This window comes from Leptinotarsa decemlineata, unplaced genomic scaffold (genome assembly GCF_025532065.1).
Source record: "Leptinotarsa decemlineata unplaced genomic scaffold, Ldec_3_MD MMD2_tig00026358_RagTag_RagTag, whole genome shotgun sequence".
NCBI lineage: Eukaryota > Metazoa > Arthropoda > Insecta > Coleoptera > Chrysomelidae > Leptinotarsa > Leptinotarsa decemlineata.
The window spans coordinates 953,500-980,572 of NW_027412703.1; the positions used below are offsets into that span (position 1 = coordinate 953,500).

Here is a 27,073-nt window from a genome sequence, read left to right on the forward strand (position 1 = left end):
TCAAATGGAACGGTAGGTTCTCAAAATTGCCGATGGTGGGCCCAAGAAAATCCCAAATACACAGTTGAATGTGGTGATCAGTATTCCTTTAAAACTAATGTACGGTTTGGGATACTTAACGACCAAATAATTGGGCCATTTTCCTTTAGGGAAAATTTATCATCCGTCGGTTATCTCAACATTTTAAATAATGAGGTTAGTGAAGTTTTAGATAATATGCCTTCAAATATTAAATACGACCTATGGTATCAGCTTGATGGCGCACCAATACATCACACGGTTGCTGTAAAACATTCCCTCCAACAAATGTTCAGAGGCAAAGTTATTGGACTTAACTGGGAACATTATTGGCCACCTAGATCACCCGACTTGACGCCTTTAGACTTCTTCTTGTGAGGTTACCTGAAACAAAAAGTGTACCGAAGTAGGTCATTTATCGACATACAACATCTGGGAAATACCATTCGCGAGTGCTGTGCAAATATAAATCCCCGATTTATTAAAAATGCAGTTACAGATGTCAGTAGAAGGACCATAATTTGTATTGAACGTGGAGGACGACATACTGAAATGTAGGCTATAAGTGTTTGACAACCTCATTCAGATCAATAAGTAATTTTTTGCACCCATTTGTATTTTCTATAATATTATTGTTGTTTAAAATTTATAAAAATAATAATAATTCTATCGAAATTATTTGCATTTTTTTCAGTTGTCTCTGCTTTTTCGAAATCAAAGGTTTGTTCAAGAAAATAGCCAAGTGACTGAAACTTTGCACCAGTCATGTTGAAATTTGTATAGCAAATTTTTAATTTCACTCTAAAAATGTCCGTATAAGTAAAAATGTATCAGAAAAGTTAAACACCATGATGAGTTTGTTATGTATACATGAACTGATGACAATTAACCGAACTTGTTTTTTAAAATAAAGGGGATATCTGTCAAAAATAAACAAAACGTTAACTTCAACCTACTTGCATAAAATTTGGCATATGGATATAAAATTGCCGTAGACCTAACTTTTTCAATTAACTTTTCGTTAAATTCGATCTAGAAATGCCCTTTTTCAAATTTTTTCAAAAAAAAAGTTTAATTTGACCTGCGAATGAACAGATTTAATAATGGCGAATTATTCAATTCAGTTTGATCGTTCAATAATTCGCCATTTCAGAATCTGTTCATTCGCAGGTAAAAATAGTTAGGTATATTAACAGGTAGACTTCCAGATACCTGTTTTTTTTACAGGTATAATTTTACAGGTGGATTTATTTGTTAGGTAGATGAATAGGTACTAGGTTATAGTATATAAGGGTGTAATTTAGAAGTAACTCTCAGTTATGCTTGAAGAAATTTTTGTATAGCGAAACATGTGTCGCGGTTTTTGTAAAACCCTCATAGTGAAAATCATATAATAAACTACATTGATTAGTTTTTTAGAGATGAATGTTTTGAGATTTTATTTTGAAATATTAATTTTCTTATACGCATGTGTCTCTCCTTGATACAATTATCATTAAGGTGTCCTATTTGTGAATATGTGAAGCAGCAGACCTGTTTCTACATCTTTCATGTCATACTTCTGTTCACTTACAATGAACTTACTGTCGATTTCGAGATAAACGATATCGAAAGAAATGAGTATAAAATTCGTCCATCTACAAGGCACGCTTCTTCTTCAGCGAGAATTTATATGCTCAGGAAGGAGTCCCGATGAAATTGGAGTAAATCTCCTAGGTATAAATTATCTCCAAATTGTAACAGTCAATTAAGATATTTCGTTAATTACTCGCGAGCGCAGAAGTTGCTGAGAGTTTACTTCTTGGTGTAATTTCCCCTCGAAACCTCGTCTAATAATTCAGCTTACGTATAGGCATGATAAACAGAGAATTATAATTGGCTTGCTGGTTTCAAAACTACCATTATCAGTTGAGAAGTTTCTGTATATAGTTTCGTTGGAAGTTGAAAAACATTCACTGGCTACTATTCAAATATTTGTCATGCGAATACCCCGATTCATACTATGGATTGCTTTCCAAATATGTGGCTGACTGATTCATGTACTGCTTGTTCATGTTGAATGGTTATTAATCAATCTTCATCGTTTCAACTGTCAGGAATACAAACAAGTGAAAAATGAATCTAAAGAAATGAACTTTGAACGTTCAAGCCAGTCTCGAATATGCCTACGCAGTAGGTTGAATGGACTGACGCCTATCAGAAAACTACTCCCCTGGCTAATACCACGAAGGGCGTTGGATTTTATCTAACAGGCATCAGTGCAGAAATCTTCTCAGAAAATGTCGTGCATATGCAATTGGCAATACAACTGAAAGAGTCGACCTTCAGTTTTGGAACGGGCACACTTGTAGACCGGTTTCGGGCTCATTAGCCACTCATCAGTGCAGGATAGTGGCCATCATCGACCTAAAGTCAATGATATTCCATAATTTTAAATCGGAATCCTTTCAGAGTATTTCATTCCCCTTCACAAGTTGGAGCGAACAACAAAATGTCACTCCATCTAGTGAACGAGGTACTAACCAACTGCATATCCGAAATTTGCCCGATTCCTCTGAATAAGGTAGAAAAACTTTCTTATTAGTCAATGGGCTATGCTTGAAGACTGGCAGTAAACGAATGTAAAGAAATGATCTTTAAACGTTCAAGCTCAGTCCAATCAACCTACTGTGTGGGCTTGAACTGGCGCTTATTTAGCCCGAGCTGTTTTGGATCCGATATCGTTCAATTTTTACATCAATGATTTATTTTATATGCAAACTGAAGGAAAAATTCAATCTTTTGCAGATGATACGGTGATATCATATACCACTAATAGCTGGTGTAATTTAAATATCAAGGAATGGTTTGATGTTAGTTTATTTACGATAAATTTTGAAAAAATCAAATATTTGACTTTCAGTTCTTGGTAAAATTTTTCAGTAAAATTAGGTCCACTCAAAATTAGGGAGAATATCGAAATCTTGGAGGCTGACTCTATCCAGTACTTGGGCAAAATAATTGGCAAACATTTGAGATGGGATTATCAAATCAAAAATTAAATATTTAGAAAAATTCTTGACTATATACCATTTGAATTTTCTTCATTTTGCTCTTATTCAATCACAACGTCAATATGGATTATTAGGCTGGGGCAGAGTGAGTAAAACCTACTAAACTTGGAGTTATTTAAAAATACTTTATGAAAATAATCTATAATAAAAAAATAAATATGATTTTTCAAGTGAACGCCCTTTCAAAATTAGTAAAAAAAATTGATACATGTCAGTTATATTTTTATAACATTTCATATATACGTATAAAAATAAATCAAATGGTCAATTTAATAATCATAAGTATGATACAAGAAATAAATTAACATATTCTTTAAAAAATAGAGTGAAGAAAACGATATCACAAAAAAATTACATTTATATAATTCCTTATATATTCGATGAGCTGCCTCTTTATATAAAAATTTCAAATCTTTTGTTTTCATATAAAAATTAAATAAAACAATGGATAAGAGATTTATTTATTTTGTGGAAATTCGAAAAAGATAGACAATTTTTAAAAAATCTATCAGAGTGAAATAAGTTAGTCTCAGTCAAATTTATCCCAAAGTTGTATCATCCTGTATTTTAAGTAGTATAATTTTATCCATATTTCCTGAAATTTTATCTATTTGTACATTAATATTTTATTCTTATAGAACGTGTAATATTTGTCTAAGGCTTTATCTATTTTTCTTACTTTTTGTTTGTCTAGTAACTAATCGGCCTATTTTAGTATTAGAATACTTGAGAATGGTGTAAAAACCGAAACCTTGATCGTAATAATATCAATACTATAAGTAAGTGGAAATTGGACAAAGTATTTCATTTCTATATCTATATCATTTAAAATATTATTATTATCATTAACTTCGTTCAATTCATGAACTAGTCTAATCTTATATGAATGAAATTTGTACTTATGAAGGTTCCTTAAAACATTTTTATGACTGATTCCTATTTTCGAGATACCTTAGTGAGAGATTGCGAATTTTCCATTAGTCCAACGTGCCCAAAACTGCAGTACAGTGTTGAGAGATCCAGTTTCCAAAAATGTGTCCAATAATTCCGAAACGTATTTGTATGGCTCGTTTCAAATGTAATGCACTGTATGCCATTGTCAACATTTCATGTGTTTTTGACCACTAGATTTCTTTTTTTACACAAAATTTTACTCAAATGATTCTATCAATACATAGTCATAGTCATAGTCATTTATTTTCACCCTTTGTCAAACAAAGTATATAGGCACGTCTTACAAGTAACATAATTATATTTCTACACCGTTCTCAAACTATTCAAAAAATGGGAGACATGGTCGGGCCTTCCACGTCGAAAAAGGTAAAACGGTCGGAGTCTCGGTCAGTAAGAGAAAAACAAATTGTACTGCGAGTATTTCACTGTCTTGAAAGAGATCATCAGCCACCAAAAGATGACTTTGTGCATATGTGCTGTAATTGTACGTGTGTACCTCCGAATAACCAACCGGGCATTTCTGCATCATTAAGTTCCACAATTACAAAAGATAAATTAGTTGATATGTGCTCTGATTATACCGGTGTACCAAAATCATCGATTTACAAAATACTAAGTGAAGCAGAAATTCATGGGGACGTACAAACGCCAAAAACTAGTAGCGGACGAAAAAAAATCAGAGTTGATGAAGAAGCCAAAACCAGTATACGCAGAACTATTCACAGTTTCTTTTTCAGAAATGAGCTGCCCATACTACAAACAGTTCTGGAGGCACTTAGCGATCATGAATTGGTCCCAAAAATGAGTAAAGAAACTTTTAGGATTGTACGTACACGAAATGAAATTTACGTACGGAAAAGTTGACAGGAAAAGCATTCTCATTGAACGTCAAGAATTAATAGCATGGAGAAGAAAATATCTAAGAAAAATTGACGAATTTCGGAAGCTCAAAAAAAAAATTGTACTTCATGGACGAGACATGGGTTAACCAAGGACATACGGTCAAAAAAGTATGGCAGGATGGTAATATAACCAGTGCAGCCTTTATTGAAGGTTTGTCAGTTGGGTTAAAACAGCCATCTGGAAAAGGTAGTCGTCTGATAATTGCGCATATAGGAAGCGACAGTGGATTTTTACCAAATGGTGAATTAATATTTAAATCTAAGAAAACAGGCGACTATTATGAAGAGATGAATGCGGAGGTGTTTGAAAAACGGTTTGAAGGCATCATTCAACTTGTGGAACCTGGGTCTGTCATCGTCATGGACAATGCCCATACCATAGTTGACATTTAGAACCATTACCGAAACAATCATGGAAAAAAGCAGCAATTCAAGAATGGTTAATCAATAAGAACATCCAATATAACAAAGATAGTTTAAAGGCAGAACTACTTCAGCTAACAAAATTACACACAGACAAATATAAAAAATTCGCAGTGGGTGAAATGGCGTTAAGTCGTGGAATTACAGTTTTAAGGTTACCACCATACCACTGCGAATTAAACCCAATAGAATTAATCTGGGCGCAAGTAAAAGGAAATGTGGCACGAGAAAACAGAACATTTAAATTAGTGGACGTGAAACATCACCTACAAGAAGCTATTCGAACTGTTTCTGCAGAAGACTGGAAGAAATGCATGCAGCATGTTTTAAAAGAGGAGCAAAAAATGTGGGACGTAGACAACCGTATTGAACACAATATTGAACCAATCATAATTCACTTTGATGATAGCGGTAGCAACAGTGACGAATCTGAGGTTGAAGATTAGACGAAAATTTGTACATTTACATTTATATTATATTCCATTATCAAAAATTTGTAATTTGTATTTTCTAGTACCCCTGACGATGAGTTCAAGTTACTCGAAAGCTTGAGAATAGTTATAAAGAGTTCACTTATCAATTGCTGCAACCCAATAGTGAAAAAAATTTATATATATATATATATATATATATATATATATATATATATATATATATATATTGTGTTTTTTATTAATATTGTTCATTCATTTGGTACCTACTATAATTACCACGATTATTACTCCGTTTTCATAAGGCTCACCTAATGACTACAACGATTAGGTAAATTACGATATTGCAAAGTTTTGATGAAATAAATAAAAAATGTGTATGAATATTTCAACTATTTGTACTAAGAATTTTTCTTTCATTCTTAACCCTCTCAAAAATTAATAAGCACGCCCCCGATTTGCTGTCAACTGGGTTTACTCCTACTCTCAATCATTATTGGTTTTAGTATACTTGTATAATTTCAGCTGAATGAACGAGAAATATCTGAGAAAATATCCTCCGTGAGATAAAAATGAGCATAAATGTTTGTCGGATATAATACAATATACAGGGTGTAACATAAGTACGTTAAAATATCCAAATGACGTATTCCTAAGACAATTTTAAGGAAAAAAATCTATATGTCCGAAAATGCTTCGTTTCGGAGATAGGAGTTGTTGAAATTGAATTTTTGTTCGCTTTTTGAAAACAGCTCTTGCAAAAAATAAGTTATTTGCACGAAATTCGGTACCCGGGGTTTTTTGACGTGGGAAATCATAAATTCGTATTAATTTTCATGTTACATCTAGAGGGCGCTGCGTACGCTGTCATTATTTATTTTTGACAGTAAACTTTTGGTACTCTTCATGAAAAAACCTCAACAACGCTTTATAGCCAAGTTTGATTTCAATAATTTTTGCCACTCTCCGCTTGCAAATTAAGTTAATTAATACGAGTAGGCTATGAAAGTTTGTTTATAGAAATAGAAGTTCGCTGTCCCATTTTCAACTATTAATTGACAAATTCACAATTCGGAGTTTATAAAGTGATTTTTTGGTACTATGCCCGACTTTACGAATGCTGAAATGGCTGATATGGTTTTTGCATACGGCTTGGCTGACGGAAATTCAAGCGAGACCAGACGCATCTATCAGAAAAGGTATCCCCAACACGTGACTTCTTGTGCAGCGACATTTGTGAATCTTTTCCGGCGACTTTCCGAATCTGGAAGCTTTGAAACAAATTCTGCAGAAGGACGGCTACGGACTACAAGAACTGTAGATTTGGAGGAGGAGGCTCTCGAAGAAATTAGTGAACATCCAGAGACAAGTACAAGAAAAATTTGTCAAACTTTAAATGTGAGTCACATGACAGTTTACAGAATTTTAAAGGAACAGCAATCATATCCTTATCATGTTTAGTGTGGCCAGGCACTTGAGCTACGTGATTTCTAACCACGTATCGAATTTGCTCAATGGCTTCAAAGAAAATTCGAACAACATCCGCAAATGTGATCGAAAATCCTCTCCACAGATGAAGCTAATTTTTCAAGAAATGGTAAATACCACATCTGGGCGGAAGATAACCCACATGCGAACTCATTTCCAAGACAGATTCTCTTTTAATGTATGGGTAGGCATAATTGGGTATTATTTAATTGGGCCCTATTTTCTCCCCTTTCGTTTGAATGAAGATGCTTACCTACATTTTTTGGAACACGAGCTTCCCCAACTTATGGAAGATGTTCCCATTGGTCTCCGAAATGACTCTTGGTTTATACACGATGGAGCTCCTGCTCATTTTAATGTGATAGCAAGAAAATTTTCAGACGTAGCATATCCCCAACGATGGATAGGAAGAGGAGGCACTGAACATTGGCCCCCCGAGGTCATCGGACCTCAATCCCGTCGATTTTTTTTTTGGGGATACCTAAAATCACTAGTTTATGCAGCCCCATTGAAAACGAGGAAATGTTGAGGGATCGCATCATAGTTTGCTTCTAAACGATAAGAAACACTCCGGGCATTTTTCAACGGGTGCTTCCGCCGTTGATGAGGAGAGCAAAAGCTTGTATTATTATTGGGGGTCATCACTTTGAACAGTTGTTGTAATAGTTGTTTCGTTCCATTTTTATATGTTTATTTTCCTAATAAATAACATAGTACTTTTCCGATTTTTTTACAAACACCGAAATGTAGCACTTTTTAATTGAATAATTAAACCTGACGAATTTTTTAAATTTGTATTGAATAAGCAGTTCGATAATGCTCAGTTTAGAAGAAGTCTGTACGGGTATACTGCGTATAAAGTTTGATGAAAATAACTAAAATTGCAAAAAACTTATGACAAAAACCTACCATGTTTTGAAAAATTTCAACAATCTGTATTTCGAAAACATATCATTCTTCGTTAAACATTCTATAGAAAAAAGTTGTTTAATCTGACGAGGAGCTAAGTAATATGTATCGATATAGAAAATTGTAAATATCTCGAAAACGATCACCTCCAGCGTTGTTGAGGAAATGTACCTTTTTTACTTGGAAAAGGTGTGGGAATTAGGTTTTATCATGAAAAGTACCAAAAACTTACTGTCAAAAATGTTAGGGCAATTTGAAATAAATAATGACAGGGTACGCAGCGCCCTCTAGATGTTACATGAAAATTAATACGAAATTATGATTTCCCGCGTCAAAAAAACCCCGGGTACCGAATTTCGTGCAAATAACTTATATTTTGCAACGGTTATTTTCAAAAATCGAACAAAAAAAATTCAATTCCAACACCCCGTATCTCCAAAACGAAGCATTTTCGGACACAAGTTCATATAGCTTTTTTTTCCTAAAATTGTCTCAGGAATACGTCACTCGAATATTTCAACGTACTTATGTTACACCCTGTACATCGTGGTATTAGCCGGGGAAGTAGTGGTTTTCCAACAGACATTTACCGGACTCTACTGTGTATGTAGATTAATATTTCGAAATATTCATTTCCTTATAAGTGTGTATCTCTCCTCGATAGTTTTCACATCATTAATGATTAATATGACAAATAAAAGGGTTTTTTCGAGACTTTCAAGTAACCCCCTGGGAAAAAAATGCACTGAAATCATATTCGAATAGTTTGAAATCGCAGAAATGTTCACACTCAGGTATTAGGAAATCCACACGAAGGTAACGTTTTGATTTCCGACACATGTCTATGAAGCATAGAACCATTAGTCACCTAATCACCATAAATAAATTCACAACACCACGCGGATTTTATCTCATGTTTTATGCAAACGCAAGAGTGCTATCAATCATAAAACATCGATAAAATCGGCGTGATTTCATGCTGAGGAACGATGATATCGCAGTGAGCTGATGTCGCACGAGGACATTTTTAAAGAAATAATGTCGGCGGGATGTCTCCTGTTTGTATGCTAATATGAGGATACATGAATTATCTTACAAGAAACACTCATTATAGCACCGGCGTCAATTTCCTTGTCGTAACGGGCTAATTTGACGGAGCTGCTATTATATTTGCACAGCCCTTACGTGTTAATATTACAGTGACATGATAGGTTGAAACTACTTAATGACGGTTAATATCCTTACCTCTGACAGGATGTGAATTAAACTTATTTTTGTATTGAAATTGCAGGTATTCGACATGATAGTGGGATTTATTTTTTTTACCTTCAACACGGAAAATCTCATTACGTAAAACTCGGAAATTTGCCTAACCCAATCACATGATGGTCACATTAGCCTCGCACATCATTTCTAGTTTCAAGTCGCAAATTACAAATTGAAAGTCAGAAAATAAAATGGATGTTTCATTCCGCGGGCTATATAGCAATTTTTTTATTTTTTATTTTGGTACACTCGTCTAGAACATATGTTCGCAGTATGAGATGATTAGCATGTTTAGTTTGTTGGTGAGAGGCATGAAAGTTGAAAATGTTTTGCGAGCTCGACGATTTTCTGCTTTCGAAAATAATAGATAAGAGAATTTGCATCAAATTATGTTTTGAAAATGGAAATGAGTGCCCAAAACATTTGTACTGTTGAGAGTCGCATACGGTGATTGTACGTACTATGAGTCAGAAAAATGTTTACAAGTAGTACAGGGTGGTCCAAATTGTACACTTTTAAAAGGAAACTTCTGTTTTCAAACTAGATAGATGAAAACTAATGGCGGTGTTTGAGGATCAAATTTCATGACAAACTCAATGGTATTGTACTACGATCGGGGGGATATTGAATCCGTTGTGGGGAACGAGAAGTGCCGAATTTATTGGAACTATCCGTTCCCCACCCTCAGGCTCATATAAGCTAATAAGATTGATGTAGTCCTTCTCGACCACCAGACCAAAACGATATTTGTCGTGGAGTTTTCAGCTCCTGGCGAGACAAATATCGTCAGAAAAGAGGAGGAAAAACGGATGAAATATCGAGATTTTCTCTTCGACCTCCGCAGTCAAGATCGTTGTTCTGATTATGGAGTCCTTGGTGGAATGATGTCCTCTCTACTCTCGAATCATAAAATCATACCGGCTTGCCGCACTAATATTAATAATGATAATCGTCTTCATTAAGATTTATCAAGATCTTTATCAAGATTTATTACATCGCTGTCTACTGAAACTTAGGAGGAGGTCTATGAGGCAAGCAGTTTAAATACACACATCGGAAAAGTCTAGGGATATTTTTAAAAATGGCAATAATTTTTTTTTAGATCGCTTTAGGGAAAAAAAAGTTGACGGGTGATTATGAAACGAATGTAACTTACAACAAAATTTATTAAATGGTCAAAAATACTGAGTGCGCATATAAGCCAAACAAAAAAAAATATACCTCTTCTTTGGCACCCCGAAAAAAAGTCATAATACAAAAAAATTGGAATCAGTACAAAGTATGGCCTCCACGCTGGTTTATTACGGCCCTACATCTATCGTGCATCGACAAAATGAGATTGTCAATGTCTTGTTGAGGTACATTTGCCCATTCAGCGATTAACAGCTCTCTCAATTGAAACGTTGTGTGAATGTTCCCCATATGTGGAGTAATTCTTCGTTGAAGCATGTCCCACACATGCTCGATGGGATTCAGGTCCGGTGATTGTGCTGGCCATGGTAATACATCAACTCTTCGTTGGTGAGCCAGTCAGTCACTAGACGCGCGACATGTGGACGAGCATTATCGTGCATTAGGTGGAAGTTTTCACCAACAGCACCAGCAAACGGACGGACGATAGCTAGAAGAATGGTGTCGAGGTACTGTCGAGCTGTGAGGGAGCGATTTGGAAAAACGAGATCGGTTCTGCCGCCGATCATGATTCCGCCCCATAGCATTACTGTAACACCTCTGTATGTGTGGACTTCCTGGACGTGTCTCAAACGTTCATTATTTCCAGGTCGTCTCCATAGTCTTACTTGACGAAAATCTGGATGAAATCCAAATCTGGATTCGTCTGTAAACAAAACTGTGGCCCAATCATTTGCATCCCAGTTTTGATGTTCTTGACACTACTCTAATCTTCTACCGCGATTGCCTCTCGACAAAGGTGGACATCTAAGTGGCCTTCTGTTGTGGAGATCTGTTTCATGCAGTCGATTTCTGACAGTATCACGACCAATGGTTATCTGGTGCGTCTGCCGCAACACGTTAACCAACTCAGGTGCTGTGATTGTCGGTTGTCTTCTTGCGGTTAAGAACTGCAGTTGTAGCGCGTCCTCGCCCTGGATGTTGTTCGGCTGGACTGCCAGTTTCACGGAAACGCCGCCACAATCGACTGATAACACTTTGGGAGACCCCCAAACGAAGAGCTACATCATTTTGTCGCATGCCACCGTGAAGAAGCCCTACAGCTCTTTTCATCTCAGCCAATGGTAAATGATGGCGTTCCATGTTAAAGCACAATATTTCCAGTATAATTGCTCAGTAAGAACTGCATAGAATGTACAAACTCGACACTTTCAGATTATTCATTTTAGCCGAAAACCTACAAGTTTCTAAAAAACTAAAAGATTAGTTACCGTTTTTGCAGGCTTTGTTCAACCCATATAAATCTACAAGGAGGTCGACTGTACCAATTTAATCGAAATTAAACGACTTCATGCATTTATTTTTATGATATTTAGTATGTTATAAAAATATCCCTAGACTTTTCCGAAGTGTGTAGTTAATAAAATAACTTTCAAAACACTTTTCATCATCACTTTGATCTAGCTTTCTCTCTGTCCATTTGCAAACGAAATTTAACCACTGATAATTGGATAAACTCTGAGATAAAACAATATCCAACCTATGTTCGAGATCTCTACCATCTTTGCATTGAAACAAAGAGCGAATTGATATACATTAAATATAAACAAGAAAAGAGTGCATATAGAAAATTTCTTTCAGATTACAAAACATCAATAAATGATAATCGTATAACAAATTCCAAGAATAAATCGAAAACAATGTGGAACATTCTGAAAAATACAAATGATGCTAAAGTAACAAATAACAACTGCATCACAATCAAAACAGAAAACAACACGATGATATCAAACCCAAAGAAAGTTGCTACTATGTTTAACAACCACTTTACAACCCAAACATGCAGTGAGAACTCAGGTAGTACAGGGTTAGCGAAGAACAAAGCCACCATATTTTTAGAACCGACTAATCATACAGAAAAAGCTGGGAGATACATTTGTGATCCTCTGGTAGATGCAATAAATGAAAGTTTGGTATCTGGTATCTTCCCAGATAGGTTGAAAATAGCAAGAGTAATACCGATCCACGAAAAAGGATCGGAAGCGGATATAAATAACTATAGACCGATATCCATTCTACCTTCGCCCTCAAAGGTCTTTGAGAGAGTAATCTACAAGCGATAGCAAACATTCTTGAATCTGAATAAGATACTTGCTCCACAACAATACGGATTTAGACAAGGGATGTCAACTGAACTTGCAATTCATAATGCGATAACAGAAATTATGAATAATATTGAAGGAAAAAATATGGTAGAAAGCTTGTACTTGATCTATCAAAGGCCTTCGACATGGTCAGTCATACAATTTTACTAGCTAAACTAGAAGATTATGGAATAAGAAGCAACGCACACGACCTCATAAAATCATATTTGTCTGGAAGGTACCAAGTCGTAGACATTCAAAATTACCAACAAACTTAGGGGAGACTGGGACAAGATGAGATAGCTAAGACAAAACTCGTTATACAAGAAAAATTAAACTCTCTAATAACATTTTTTAACAAAAGAGGTAACCATTATACATTTCTCACTTATAATTAAACGTTGTAGCATGCAGAATCACATAACTTTTTTGGCAAATAATGAAAAAATAAACTCGGCAAATTTCCCGTTTTGCCCCATAAGTGGCTTAAGATGGGAAACGCTGTGGGGCAAAACGAGTACGCTTTTTAATGTGTGCCTCTTCATCTTCCTCATCTACTCTGGCACATGAATTATGCGCCCAACCGTGGCACACGCCGCAGATGACTCAACCTTCGGTTGAATCTGAGTATAAGTACCCACAATAGATGCAAGCACAGTCATCATCCTCTTCTTGGGATGAACTATCTTCCGATTCAGTTTTTTTTGCACCTTTTGGTTTAACGCTTTTTCTGCAGGTTTTCCTTGCCAGTTGTTTTTTTAATCTTCTTTGCAGTCTTTTTTCCAGGTTTCTTTATTTGTTTTTTACCTCTTTCAGTCACTTGATTATCAGTCTTTTTCTTATTTTTACCTTCTTTAATACTCATATCTTTCATGAATTCGTTTTTGTAAGGTGATTCAGTTAGTATTGTAGTCTTCCCTCGTTTCCTAGTCTTTCTCTCCTGAGTCCTAACTTCTTTAGGTATAGCCATAATATTTTCAGGACTTACCAGAAAAGAAGAAGTTACTCTTTTTATTTGCCTTTCGGGAGTTTTGTCTTTAGCTCGAAATGTTGACGTCGAAGGTTGCTCGGCCAATGTTTGTTCAGGGTTCTTTCTAGTATCAATAATCTCGGGAGAATATCTATTGAAGTTAGCATCTGCAGCAACGTTTTGGGAAGATGTGGTAGTCATAGAAATGTCAATTTGAGAATTCAACGAGACCAGGGCATCATTGTTATTCGAAAAGGATGTGGCTGGTTCAACAATATCTTCTTTTTCAGTGGATAAAACTGGATGGACATTTTCTGAGGATATCAGAGGCTCTGGAACACTTCCTTTATCAATTTGTAAGTTTGGATTAGAAATAATGTTTTCTGTATTTTCTGACAAACCACGACCATTTTCAGCCTGAGAACAAATAGCTGAAGAAGGTACATTATTTTGCTGGGTTGCAGACGAAATTTGTCCAAGGTGAGCTGAAGGGGATGGCCGCGATAGATTTTCTTCAGTAATTGCTGGTTCGGATGTTTGAGTTGATGGAGCATTTTCCACATTCAGCTCTTCTCTTGCCAGATTTTCTGTGTTAGTCGTCTCTGCAGCTATGAAATCAGCATCCGTAAAAACATTTTTATCTAATGGCTATATACCACATTTACGAAATCCATTTATGGCTGTGAGCATTGTGGCTGCTTTTAAGTAAGCTTGTCCAAAAAGTTTTGCCACTTGATATGGTGTAACCACGCGACCAGGGTGATCTCTCAGCCATTTTTTCACTTCTGCACTGTAGTACGTGCTTAAAGGTCTCATGAAAGACACGTCTAAAGGCTGCAATTTATGAGTGCAGTGTGGTGGTATACATAATAAAATCACATTATTTTCTCTTGCATACTCTATTAGGTCAATATTTTTGGTATGTGAAGAGTGACCGTCTAACAGAAGCAATACAGGCTTTTCTTTTATTGGTTGTGCAAACTGCACGAATGATTTAAACCATTCAAATAATATTTTTGTTGTAATCCAGCCATTGTCACTGCAAGTGCCCCAAAACCCTGACGGAGCATCATCCAAAAGTTCTCCTTCCATTCGCTTCCGAGCGTATATTAGCATAGGCGGGACATAGGTGCCAACGGCATTAAAACAAATTTCAGCAGTGACCAACTGGCCTCTCTCTGCTAATGAGAGGCAGCCGACTTGCTTCTGGCCCTTCATTGACAATATCTTAGATTGACTTTTTGGAACAGTACTGATCCCCGTTTCGTCTACATTGTAGATCCTTTCAGGCGTCTGTTTATGTTTATCTATTACATTTTCCAACAATGTAAAACAATTGTCGACTCTGTTAAAACTCATCGCTCTTGCGGCTGATGTTGGTTCTGGGCGTCTGTATGCTAGATCAGGGTGTCTTTTTAAAAACCCACTGAGCCAATCTTTTCTTGCCATACCAGTTTCTGTATTAAATGGGTTATCTATGTGATTCCGCTGAGCCAACTGATAAGCTATAATACGAAGCTCTTTTCCTGTTAAACCAAAAAGCTTTCACATACTCCGCCAGCTCATTTTCTTGCTCGGCTGTGAAAACAGTTTTGAATCGTCCCAAATGTTTTTCCCGCAGTCGATATCAGAATCAATTTCGGCATTAACAGTTTCACGAGCATTTCTTACTCGTCGTTCTAAGGTCGACTTCGGAACATCGTATGTAGCCGAGGCTCGAAGAAATCCCATTCTATTAGTAAGAACAGCATTTACTGCTCTTCTCATATCTTCTTCGTTCCATTTGCTACGATCTGTTTTTCGTTTATAGTTGCGAACCATTTTATCTGTAGACAAATAAATAAATAAATAAATATTTTTATCCTGATTTAAGTAGAATTTACAAATATTATCAGTACATAGAAAATGTTATTTTAATCACAAGGGCGGGGCAAAACGGGATAGTATCCCATTATGCCCCGATCATCTTGCCCCGATCCGCACGTAGGTAAAAAAGATCGCAATTCTAACCTCAAACTTTACGGGCGAAAAAATCTAGTTTGAATTTAATGTTTTGGACTACTATAATAAGCTCGTGATTGAAATAATACGTTAACACAGATACTTACATGTCTGTACGTCAGTTTTCGAATCAAATATCGCGTAAAACACTTGCAATATCACTTTTTTCTCTCTGCAACGCAAAAACGAGTTCTAACCTGTTCGCTCTGCTTGGACACACTAGCGGAGAATGAAGTTCGTGCAAATGGCGCTGTCGCCGCTCCGAACACGATTACTATTCACGCAAACAAGCTTACTTCCCGTGCTGCCCCGAACTTCATCTTGCCCCGGTCTCCCCTATTCTGATAAAAATCTAATTACTCAAGGAGTTCCACAGGTGTCTATCCTAGGACCAATATTGTTCTTGATATACGTGAATGACCTTCCACAATCACTTGGTACAGGTCTAGTATGTCAATTCGCAGATGATACGTCGGTAACAGTGTCTGGATATGATTCAAGAGCTCTCTACAGAGATTTATCTGAGGTAGTGGAAAAAATTTTCAGATGGTGTTCGGAGAACGGATTAAAATTGAATACAAACAAAACAGGACTAATCTACTTCAGAAATTTCCAAAATAGACAGGAATCGATCTCTGTCAAATTGGACCATAAATCTATTCCAGAAAAAAAGATTTCAAATTTTTGGGGGTCACAGTTGATAGCAGTATCAGATGGGATACACACGTGAATAAACTGAACTCAAGGCTCTGTTCTGTAGCAGGAGTAGTTCGAGCAACAAGGGACCAAGTCTCGTTGAACAGCATGAAGGTATATTACTATGCACATGTTCAATCTATTATTCAATATGGCAGTATATTTTGGGGCACATCTACTATGGCAAATAAAATATTCAGAACTCAAAAGTATATAATTCGCTCTATGTTAAAATTACCTTATGGGTCAACATGTAGACCATACTTAATATTAACCGCTCCTTCCTTGTACTTTCTTCAATTAGTAACTTTTGCAAAAAAACACTACCACATCTTTACAAGGAACTGTGATCATTATTCTGATCAAATGGCAAAAAATACTAGAGGAAGAACCGACCTCAGTATACTAAAACACACAACATTATTTTATGGGAAGAGACCCCACTATAAAGCCATTAAGGCATAACAGTCACTATCAACCGAAATAAAAAATACTCAGTACCGGAGAAAATTCAGACTCCTGACAATAGAGTATCTGAAAGAAAAAAAGTATTACAGTTTCAACTGCTGGTCTTGATGTAGTTGTCTCGTAAACTTTTAAACTACAATAATTTTCAGTAGATGTATTTATGCGTACCTGTATTTACTTTATTCAGTCAATGAATTGTATTGTAATCTTTGTCACTGTACATACATTTTAATGCATTGTTTTATAACCCCTGACGTGCTATCAGTTGATTTTATGGCAGTAAAGAATATAATATTTTCATTATTAATATTATTGTTTCCCAGCTGTAGTTACATACAAATATTTAGAGCTAGTTGCTGATATAACAAAAGGCGAAAATCAACTCAGTAGCACTTATGCTAACTGAGTTGATTTTCGCCACTCAACCTCAAAAAAATTCTACCTAAGCTACGACAAAAACAAAGTAATACATGATATCTATTAAGATGCTGGAGAAGACGTCCATTACTGAGACTTATTCTGGTCTCATAATGATGAAAAATGTATAGGGTTGGTCAGTTTATACTTTAAGTTGGCTTTCTAACAGAAGGAGTTTGAATCTTTTCCGCAAAACAGAAAGTTTTGAATTTCTTATTTCTTTTGACAACTTGGCATATATTATAGCTTAAAGATCGCTTGAAAAATTCAGTTTTAAAACTAGGTGGGGTAAGAGTACCCTTAAATCTGATGTTCAGATTGTGAACCTCAGTCCAAAAAGTGATTTTCCTGAACATATAAGGCGGCATTCTGATTTGTATAGTTTTGTTATATAAATAAATTCAATATCCGTCTATTTTCCCTTGTGATCCACCCCGTTTCTGAGTTAAAGCATATTTTTCGAAAATGTACATTTTCGTGTCCGTGTGAAAAACATGGTGTGCTCAAATCCAAGCCACAAAAAAACATTGTTTGGCCTTGGGACTTAATTATAGTCACTGTAAATGCGAATCTAAGAAAAAATTGCACACGTTCAAAATTAATTGGCACATCTGTAGGTATAATAGTGATTCGTGGTATTAATATATCTTCACCTCGGAACTTGCCATTCAAAATGCTGGTTTCGACAACATTTTTCATTAATTTTCAATGACCCATTGCGAGGCGTTGCACAGCCGTGATGGATTCAAATTACGGAGTGATCCAACTTTCAGTTGTAAATTATGCGGTGGTATGCCTGGCAAATCCAATGATTTCAAAAACTCTGTTGGATAATTCACAGCATCAGTGGCATTGCAAACTCTATCTTCGCTTGATGGATAAATAATAATAGTAACCAGGTTCAATGTTATGCCACAAAAACCCAGGCATCGGTTTTCTCCAAAAAGATGAATGTCTCCGAACTGAATATTATAATGTCAGGTTGGACAATTTCGCTTTCTGCTTCGATAAGTTTGTTTGGGGTTAAAATGGACAGCAATATGTCTTGGCATACTTATGTCGCTGGAATTGCAAAGGCTGCTTCTCAAAACCTTGGAACACTGTTGCGAACCAGAGAACTGTACACACCATACTAACATTTGATGCTTTATAAAGCTCAGATCAGACTTTCTTTGGAGTATCATTTTCATGTATGGAGCCATTATATATTAGATTAGAATAATTTTTGTTGAAAGAGAGATATTGAAACTAACAGTGATATTTGTTTCAGAAAAAACTCTACGGTCCTTGAGAACTTCCATTACCAAATATCCCAATACGAGTTATATCCAGAAAATAGTCCATTAGTTGAACAAATCATCCAAGAGATGATTTCCGAACCCATCGTTCATGTAGGTGAGTGTTGATGATATAAAATATGAAATAGTGTCTTTAACTGTTCCATTTGTATATAAAATTGTATATAAAAATGATACTCATTTCTGATAGTTCATAATGGAACGTAAAATGAATCTAATACTTGATATCCTGAAGTAGAATAATTGTATGATCAAAATGTATTTCTCGAAATAACAAGTATTTTTCATGTTTCTACAGAACCATTGAATGTTATCGTCATTTTGGAAACCTCTGTATAATCTCCTTAAACTTCAGGAAAGCCCGACTCACGACTATAGTTGATGAGGGTTCGTTCAAAGAGGGTGCTAAATTTTCAATAATTAGATTCCGCTTTATCGCTTGAACGTGATGAACATTCAAATGAGAAAAACCCAATGAACGCAAAAATGCAAAGGATATACAATAGTTTGTGTGTGCGATAGATTATTCGATTGCAAGAAAGATAAAAGAAATGTGGATTTCACTCTCCAGTGGAAAGTTTTTCAGTCCATTCAGATAATTTGTAAATATTCATTAGTTTGTTTGTATAATATATTTAATCAATATATCCAAATGAGGAATGAAGAACCCTCTTTATCGAAAATTATCGAATGAGAAAATTTTGTCCTATGTGTGAATGCCTACTTCACATACATTTTTCTACAACTAGAACATAAACGATTGCTATCGTACTCAAAATGATTTTGTTGAAAACTATTTCTGTTTAGTTCTGTTTCAGTTGACATGAGCCGCACTACAGATCTATTTTTTTAGCTTATACAGAAAGTTTATTGAACATGCGGCAAAAATTTAAGGGACTAAGGATATTTTGTCCTTTGATGATTTTTGAAAGGGCGCATCGTTTCAAAAATACTGAGCGTGAAAGAATCTCGACAATAACAATTCATTACCACAAATTACATGTGATGTTTCTTAATCTACAAGAACTGTAGAAAATGGCTACCCGCATTTATTGTGGAATTGGCCACGGTGGTAGTGCGAACGATTCACGATCGGAAGACGGTGGGTTCGATTCCCGCCTCGACCAGATATTTTTCTCGAGAGAATTCATCTAGTTGAAGCTGGGATGATTCTGCAACCGTGTTAGGAATCACACGTTAAAAGGTAAGGCCTCGTTAGTCCTTAGCTCGCATAAGTTTCTCAACTTCTGAGAGTTGTCGTTCGTATGGGGGCGATAGCTGATTATCGGAAAAACAGATTTTAAACAGATTTTTTCAAACAGATTGTCCTTATTAAAAAAATTTCACCTGGAACGCTCAATTGGAAAAAGTTTCACACAAAACCAAACTGTCTCTATGGATATGTCGGAGGATTTGCGGTAAATCCACTGGATTTATGTGATGATTGTCAGACCAATGCACTTATGGTGCACTTATGGTGTATTATATTTCGGTAGTAAAAATAATATGAACTTCTTGAAGAATAGTTTTAATCTTCAAATTGATAATACTCCACTGGAAATCTGTGACTCAGCGAGAAATCTTGGTTTAGTATTAGATACAGACATGCGTTTCTCTCAGCACATAAAAAATCTTATTGGAAAATCTGTCGCATCCTTGAAACTTATTTACCATAATCGTCATATTCTCATCTTCAAAATGAAGTGAACATTGTGTGAATCACTTGTCCTGAGTCACTTTAACTATTGTGATTTTCTTTATGGACCATGTCTAACAAAAGTCGATAAGGATAGAATACAAAAAGTGCAAAATAGCTGCGCAAGACTGATTTATGGTATTAGAAAATATGAACATATTTCACATAAAATCGTAGAATGCAACTGGCTCAATATGTACAATAGAAGGCAGCTTCACATGGGTACCTTTACTCACAAACTTTTAAATGATCCTAACCCGCCTGCATTGATTAATAAATTCATTCCTCGATTCAAAGTACATTCACAAAATATCAGGCACAAATCTACCTTGACCATGCCTCAGCACAAAACTGCATCTTTCCAAAAGTGTTTTGTCTTCAATGCCATCCAAATGTACAATACTCTGCCTGATGAATTCAAATTTTTCAATATAAATAAGTTCAAATATACATTAAAGCATTTTTTACTTGGTAAGCAGCAAGCATATTTATACGACCAGGCATATTAATTACTTCGACTACTTCATTCACAGCTCATACTCCATTTCAATTTATCATGATTTTATAGCTAGCTATGTATGCACCCATAATTTAATTTACAAGTTATAATTTATATCTCATTTTATTTCATGTTAGTCTGATAATTTACATCTTGCCAAACAATTTGTTAGAATATATATATAAATATATATATATTTTTTTTCTTTTCTTGGGCTGTGTCCCTTTGTTGGTTGAGTAGAATAGCTTTGAGCTAGACTTCGCCAACAGTCTATGAATGACCCAATTATGTACTGTTCTAGAATGACAATAAAAGGCGTTTATTATTATTATTATTATCAATTGCCTTGTGGCCGAAGGCTTTACAGCCTGATGGCACCACTGATGGCAACACTGTGTTAATTCCCTTCACCAAGAGAATGAAACGATTTAACGCCACTTTCCCTCAATGGTGTGGTCATTCCATTTGGAACGGAAGTGACATATCTTGGCATTGTCCTTGATAAAAGACTCACCTGGAATGCTCACTTGGAAAGAGTGTTACACAAAGCCAGACTGTCTCTATGGACATGTCAGAGGATTCGTGGTAAAACTTGGGGTTTAGGTCCCGAACAAATCCATTGGATTTATGTGATGATTGTCAGGCCAATGATCACGTATGGTGCAATTGCTTGGTGGCCGAAGGCTTTACAGAAAACGATCCAAGCGAAGCTCTCTGGCTTACAGAGACATGCTTGTCTGGCTATCAGTGGTGCCATCAGTACCACACCGTCAGCGGTGTGGATCTACCTCCTATCCACATTTTTCTGGAGAGAGAGGCTAGATGAACCGCATATAGACTTGTGCACATTACCAATTGCACAAATAAATTCAATGCAGAGTGCAACAGACTGTTGGTTGATACTGAAAATCACAGCATTCTGGAAATGACCTCTGATTTTATGCATCCAATTGTTAACTACGAACTGCCTTATAAAATACTGTTTCCAAGAAGAGAGGACTGGATCCTTCGGGATAAGGAAATATTAAGGGCAGATACTTGTTGGTTCACAGATGAATCAAAAACACCTTCCGGTTCTGGTGCAGGTGTTTTCAATCGCAGACCCAGGACAGAGATATCAACCTACCTAGGAACCTATGCGACTGTATTTCAAGCAAAAATTTACGCTATTGAATTGTATGTGGAGAGGTTGGATGAATCCAACCTCAAAGATATGTCAATAAAAATATTCTCGGACAGTCAAGCGGCGTTGAAAGCTCTTGGCTCCTAGTGAGCAACGTCTAAATTGGTAGCAAATTGCCAAAAAACAGATTGTCTCTGGTCTGGATTCCTGGCCATATTGGCTTGGAAGGCAACGGAGCCGCTGACTCCCTTGTAAAAGAGGGTGCTGCAAGCAGTTCCATCGGACCAGAACCTGTCATTGACATCACTTTAGGCTTGCCAAACGAAGATTGAACACCTGGATGGCAAGAAGATTTATGGACTTCTGGCATAATCTTCCAGGATTGGCTCACTCCAAGGCGTTTATTCACCTTTTGGATCTTGATACCAAACAGTTGTTGTGCTACAGTAAGGATGAACTAAGATGTTTAACAGACCTTCTCACAGGTCACTGTCATTTGAATCATCATATGCAGAGACTCGGACTGTCGGAAGACAGTCCGAGTCTCTGCATATGATGAAACTGCAGGGAATATACTTTGTGCCTGCCCCGCTGGGGATCCAATCAGGTTTTTAGAGTCCGGCAGAGCCGTCCTCTCACCATCTGACCTAAAAGACCTAATCGGCTCCGTTAAGAAACTGAGTTTATCTGGTGGAGTGTGAATTGGTGTGAGCCACAATGAACCCTTGCGGGTTGCGATGGAGGGTTGAATAGAGCCACTCACTTTGAACCTAACCTAACCTAACTCCCTGCTCCAATGCAAGAATCCAATCTCCTCCTCATCGACTCTCGAATTCTCTCAAAAACGCCAGGATCGTTTCTAGTTGCGTTACAGCCAGCAAATCGAATGTCTGCAGCCGTTTGTAGTAATCAGAATGTTACTGATAGGTACCAACGGAATTGTTAGATTTCTTATTGCTTGGAAGGTCCAGTGTAGTACGTTATACTTTCATTTCGGCTACCAAAATTGTTATTGTCGAAATTTGTTTCGCCCCTTATCTACAAAACGAAGCGCCGTATCAAAAATCATAAAAGGTTTCCAAGGAATAGTCCATTGAATTTATGCCGCATGTTTAATAAACACTCTTTATATGAATTGAAAAATGTGTCGAAATATGCTCGCCATTTTGACAACTATTGATGATGAATTGAAATCAATTCCAGATTTTTTCTTTCGTGCAGGAGAAACATATGAAATGTATATTAGCTATCTATGAAAATCACCGAAAGAAGAATTTGATAAACACGTTTGGCGGTTTATGTAAATCTGCTATAGTGAAAACCTTACAGTAATCTATATAGCTCTGTTACGCCAGCAATGCAAAGTACGGAAATCGCATTTAGAAAATGCCAAAATTAGGTACTTTTTAGGTGCTTTTTTAGGTGCCGAAGTCAAAAAGTAGGTACTCTGTAACTTACACCGCAACTCGATACTTTGCGTTGCTAGCAGTATGTGATACTAGCAACGCAATGAAAATCATAATAAAATAATGAATATTAAGGAAACACTATTAGGTGCTAATTGAGTGCTAAACGGCGAGGATCTTAAAATTTTCTAATTAATAAACAAAAGCTTTCAATTTCGCTATTATTCTCATACCCTTACTTATCGAGAAACGTACTGTAAGAACTCAGCCCATCAGTCATAGTAGTTTTGTATAATGCCCCATAGGCATTATGGAACATTATAGGTTTACTATTATTTATCTAGTGAGCACTTAATTAGCACTTTATTTTGATTGTCAATGTATTAGTTCACGAGTATCTCAAGACTTTATTGCATATTGTTAATTTTTTTTCTCAAATCAGGTATCTCGAATTTTTTTTCACTTATTATCGCGGTCGTTTTCATCTCAATTTCTTGCAAGCACCTAATTAGCACTTTATTACCTCGCTTAGTTTATACCTGATAGAGCATTCGTCCTCGTTTACGAGAGACCTGATTCTTAGATCTGTTGTTTTGCGAAATTGAAAGCTTTTGTTTATTAATTAGAAAATTTTACGATCCTCACCGTTTAGCACTTAATTAGCACCTAATAGTATTCCCTTAACATTCATTATTTTATTATTATTTGCATTGCATTGCTAGCATCACATACTGCTAGCAACGCAACTTAGAGTATTGAGTTGCGGTGTAACTTACAGAGCACCTAATTTTTGACTTTGGTACCTAAGAAGCATCTAAAAAGTACCTAATTTTGGCATTTTCTAAATGCGATTTCCGTACTTTGCGTTGCTGGCGTAACAGAGCTATCTATATTGGTAAGTTTTAGAATGAATTTTTAACGAATATCTGTCATTTCTATTCAAATCGAACAATTGCCTAGATTGCCTAATGGCATAACAATCATCCCGAAAGTTATTGCTGATTTAACATATCAACTCCTGTTCAGAAGTTCGGAAGTGAAACAAACCGCAAAGTTGTTAGTGGCAACTAGCAAAATTACTCCAAGAAAACTACAATTTCTCTTGTCATGAGAAATTCACTCCGGAAAGTTACTGCGTATATAAACCACTAAATTGTTCAATTAGTCAGGATTTTGTTTTCACGAATTTTACCTACGAATGGAATTATTTTTTTTAAGGACAAAACACAAACACAATAGAAAAATCAATAAATTGAAAAATCATGTTTGTTGTTACCTTTTGTTATTGTCAAGTCCAAAAAATTTATATAGTCGTCCTGTTCCATCTCCATTGTGAATGTGATAGAAGAGTGGAGAGAATTGATGAACTTCAAAAACTTAGTCAACTGTCTGTTCGTTTCTGTGAAACATACCAGGACATCATCCACATATCTATACCAATACACGAAACTTCTTGCCAGTGGGTTACTGTGTATATTTCTCTTCAATTCGTTCATGAAAATCTCTGCCAGAATAGGACTGAATGGGTTTCCCATTATGAGACCTTTGCAGGATGAGTAAAAAGTTTCATTGAATTGGAATTAATTCTGTGACAAACACACTGTAAGCAAGTCTAATATTTCATTTTTCACTACCGGATTGATTGAGTTTTCGTCCGATAGATTCTCCACCAGAGTAATCGTTCAATTCGGAAGAATACTGGGAAATATATTCTTTACATCGAATGGAATCAATTTGGCATCATCCGGGAGTGTAATATCTTGAATTTCATTGATCAAATGGTATAAATTCCTCAAACCGAATTTTGATTTGGAATTGGTGTGGTTTTGAATAATTGCAATGAGTTTTTCGGATATTTTAACTGAAGGAGCTGTGACGAAAGAAACTACCGGTCTCATCGGGTAGTTATCTTTGTGTAATTTAATCAACGAATACAATTTAGGTGGTTGTGGGTTCATGACTGACGATCGGAATTTTTCCGTTTCATCCATGACATAATGAATATTTTTCAAAGTTTCCTTGACTTCTTTCTGATAAAAATGAGTGGGGTCGTTTCTGAGACTATCGTACATGCCAGCATTTAGTAAGTCTACGTCTTCTTCTTTGTTCATGGCTATATGATCGTTTTGCATTTATCAGCTAGCGTAAAAACAAAAGTATCTTCTGCCGATTTCTCTTTTATGGATTTCACTAGTTTCAATTCCGGATTGAACCTACCTTTATGCATCTTTTCAGATTTTAAAATTTCTGCAGCAATATGTTTCTTGGCGTAACATGTCCTCATCAACGCGATATCTGTATCAATTCCCAAAACTTCTAAATTTGTCGAATTTATGTTGGGTTTAATATTGTAGGTAATTGTGACCTTTTTCTAATAGACGAGTTTCATGTTCTGTGAAACTGGTGTTCGTGAGATTGACAAATTTGTCAAAGAACTTATGTTGTGAAAATAATTCATTCTTTCTCTTTTTCTTCGGTGGCTTGCTCCGAATTAAAACATCTAATTTCTTTCACTGTGTTGAAAACTTCTTATGTGAACTAAACGGATGGTTCTTTTCTGAATAGAATTCAGCAACTTCAGGGTAATTCGATATCACTTCTAGATCCTTATTGAGGATGCAACCTCCTGCTGCCGATGTCAGCAAAGCAATATATTGGATTGTTGATTTTTTTTTTAATAAGTCGTTGAAATACAATAAAAAGAGGGTTGGAGACAATATGGATCCCTGGGGAACACCAGCATTGGCGGTGAAAGTATTCTTTCAGGAAACTGAGGGACCATACACAAAAATGATTCGACAAGTCATAGCATCGAAGTTTGGCCAGCAAATCCTCATGCTACACATGGTCAAAAGCCTTAGAAATATCAAGCGCAACAGCTCTTGATTCTCCGTGTTTCTTGTTTGTGTCATTTCAAATATGGGTGACATACGGTAGACGGTCGCCTGTTGATCTTTGTTTCCGAAAGCCATATTGATGATCGCTCAAGATGTTGAAGCCTTCCAAATAATTGAGGATATGGTGGTTTACGACTTTCTTCATGATTTTTGATTTCAATGATAGCAAGCGACTGGTCTATAGTTATTTGGAAGATTTTTATTGCCCTTTTTGGTAATTGGCTGACTACGAGCAATCTTCCAAGAAGAAGGAAAAACCCCTTTCTTGTAAGACAGGTTGAAAAGTCTGCAAAATACTGATGCGAGTTCATATGCGCACTTTCTAAGTACAATGACGGGCACTTCATCAGGGCCAGACGCCTTCCTGATATTGAGTTGTTTGAAAATTAACTTGACTAGACACTGTCGAAAAGTAATTTCCGACATTGTGGATTCTATTTCATCAGTTCGGACTTCCATTAAAAGATTCCAATCCACGCTAGAATAGCAGAGCATGTTTGGACTCATCAACATAATATCAAGTGGGCTCAAGCTGAAATCATCTACAGACAGGAACACTGGTTTGGGAGAAATTTCAAAGAAGCCGCGTATATGTTGTCCAACAACGCATTTAGTCAAGCTAGCGTAGAACTACGTAACATATGGAAACCTATAATCAAGCGAAAAGCGACCAACTCCCGCCAAACGGTCATCTCCCGCTAAAACCAATGAAGCAGGGAGAGGGAAGAGGGGAAAGGTGAAAACACTCGAATGACGTATAAATAGTCGGATCTCGGAGAAATAAGTCCAGTTATCACCCGAAGACGATTGTGGATACTAACAATCGAAACGTTGTGACATAACTTGGTTTGGAATCTTTTAGTTTTTATTTTTAATTTTTTGT

At 36.1% G+C, this 27,073-nt stretch overlaps 1 protein-coding gene across 1 annotated transcript in view; it reads left to right on the top strand.

Moving 5' to 3' along the window:
* The window catches only part of LOC111506192 (extracellular serine/threonine protein CG31145), a 340,043-nt gene that overhangs the window by 170,095 nt on the left and 142,875 nt on the right, over positions 1-27,073 (top strand). The window contains exon 4 of the mRNA XM_074184737.1: positions 18,542-18,666. Coding sequence (XP_074040838.1) covers positions 18,542-18,666 — 125 coding nt within the window. The remainder of the gene's footprint in view (positions 1-18,541; positions 18,667-27,073) is intronic.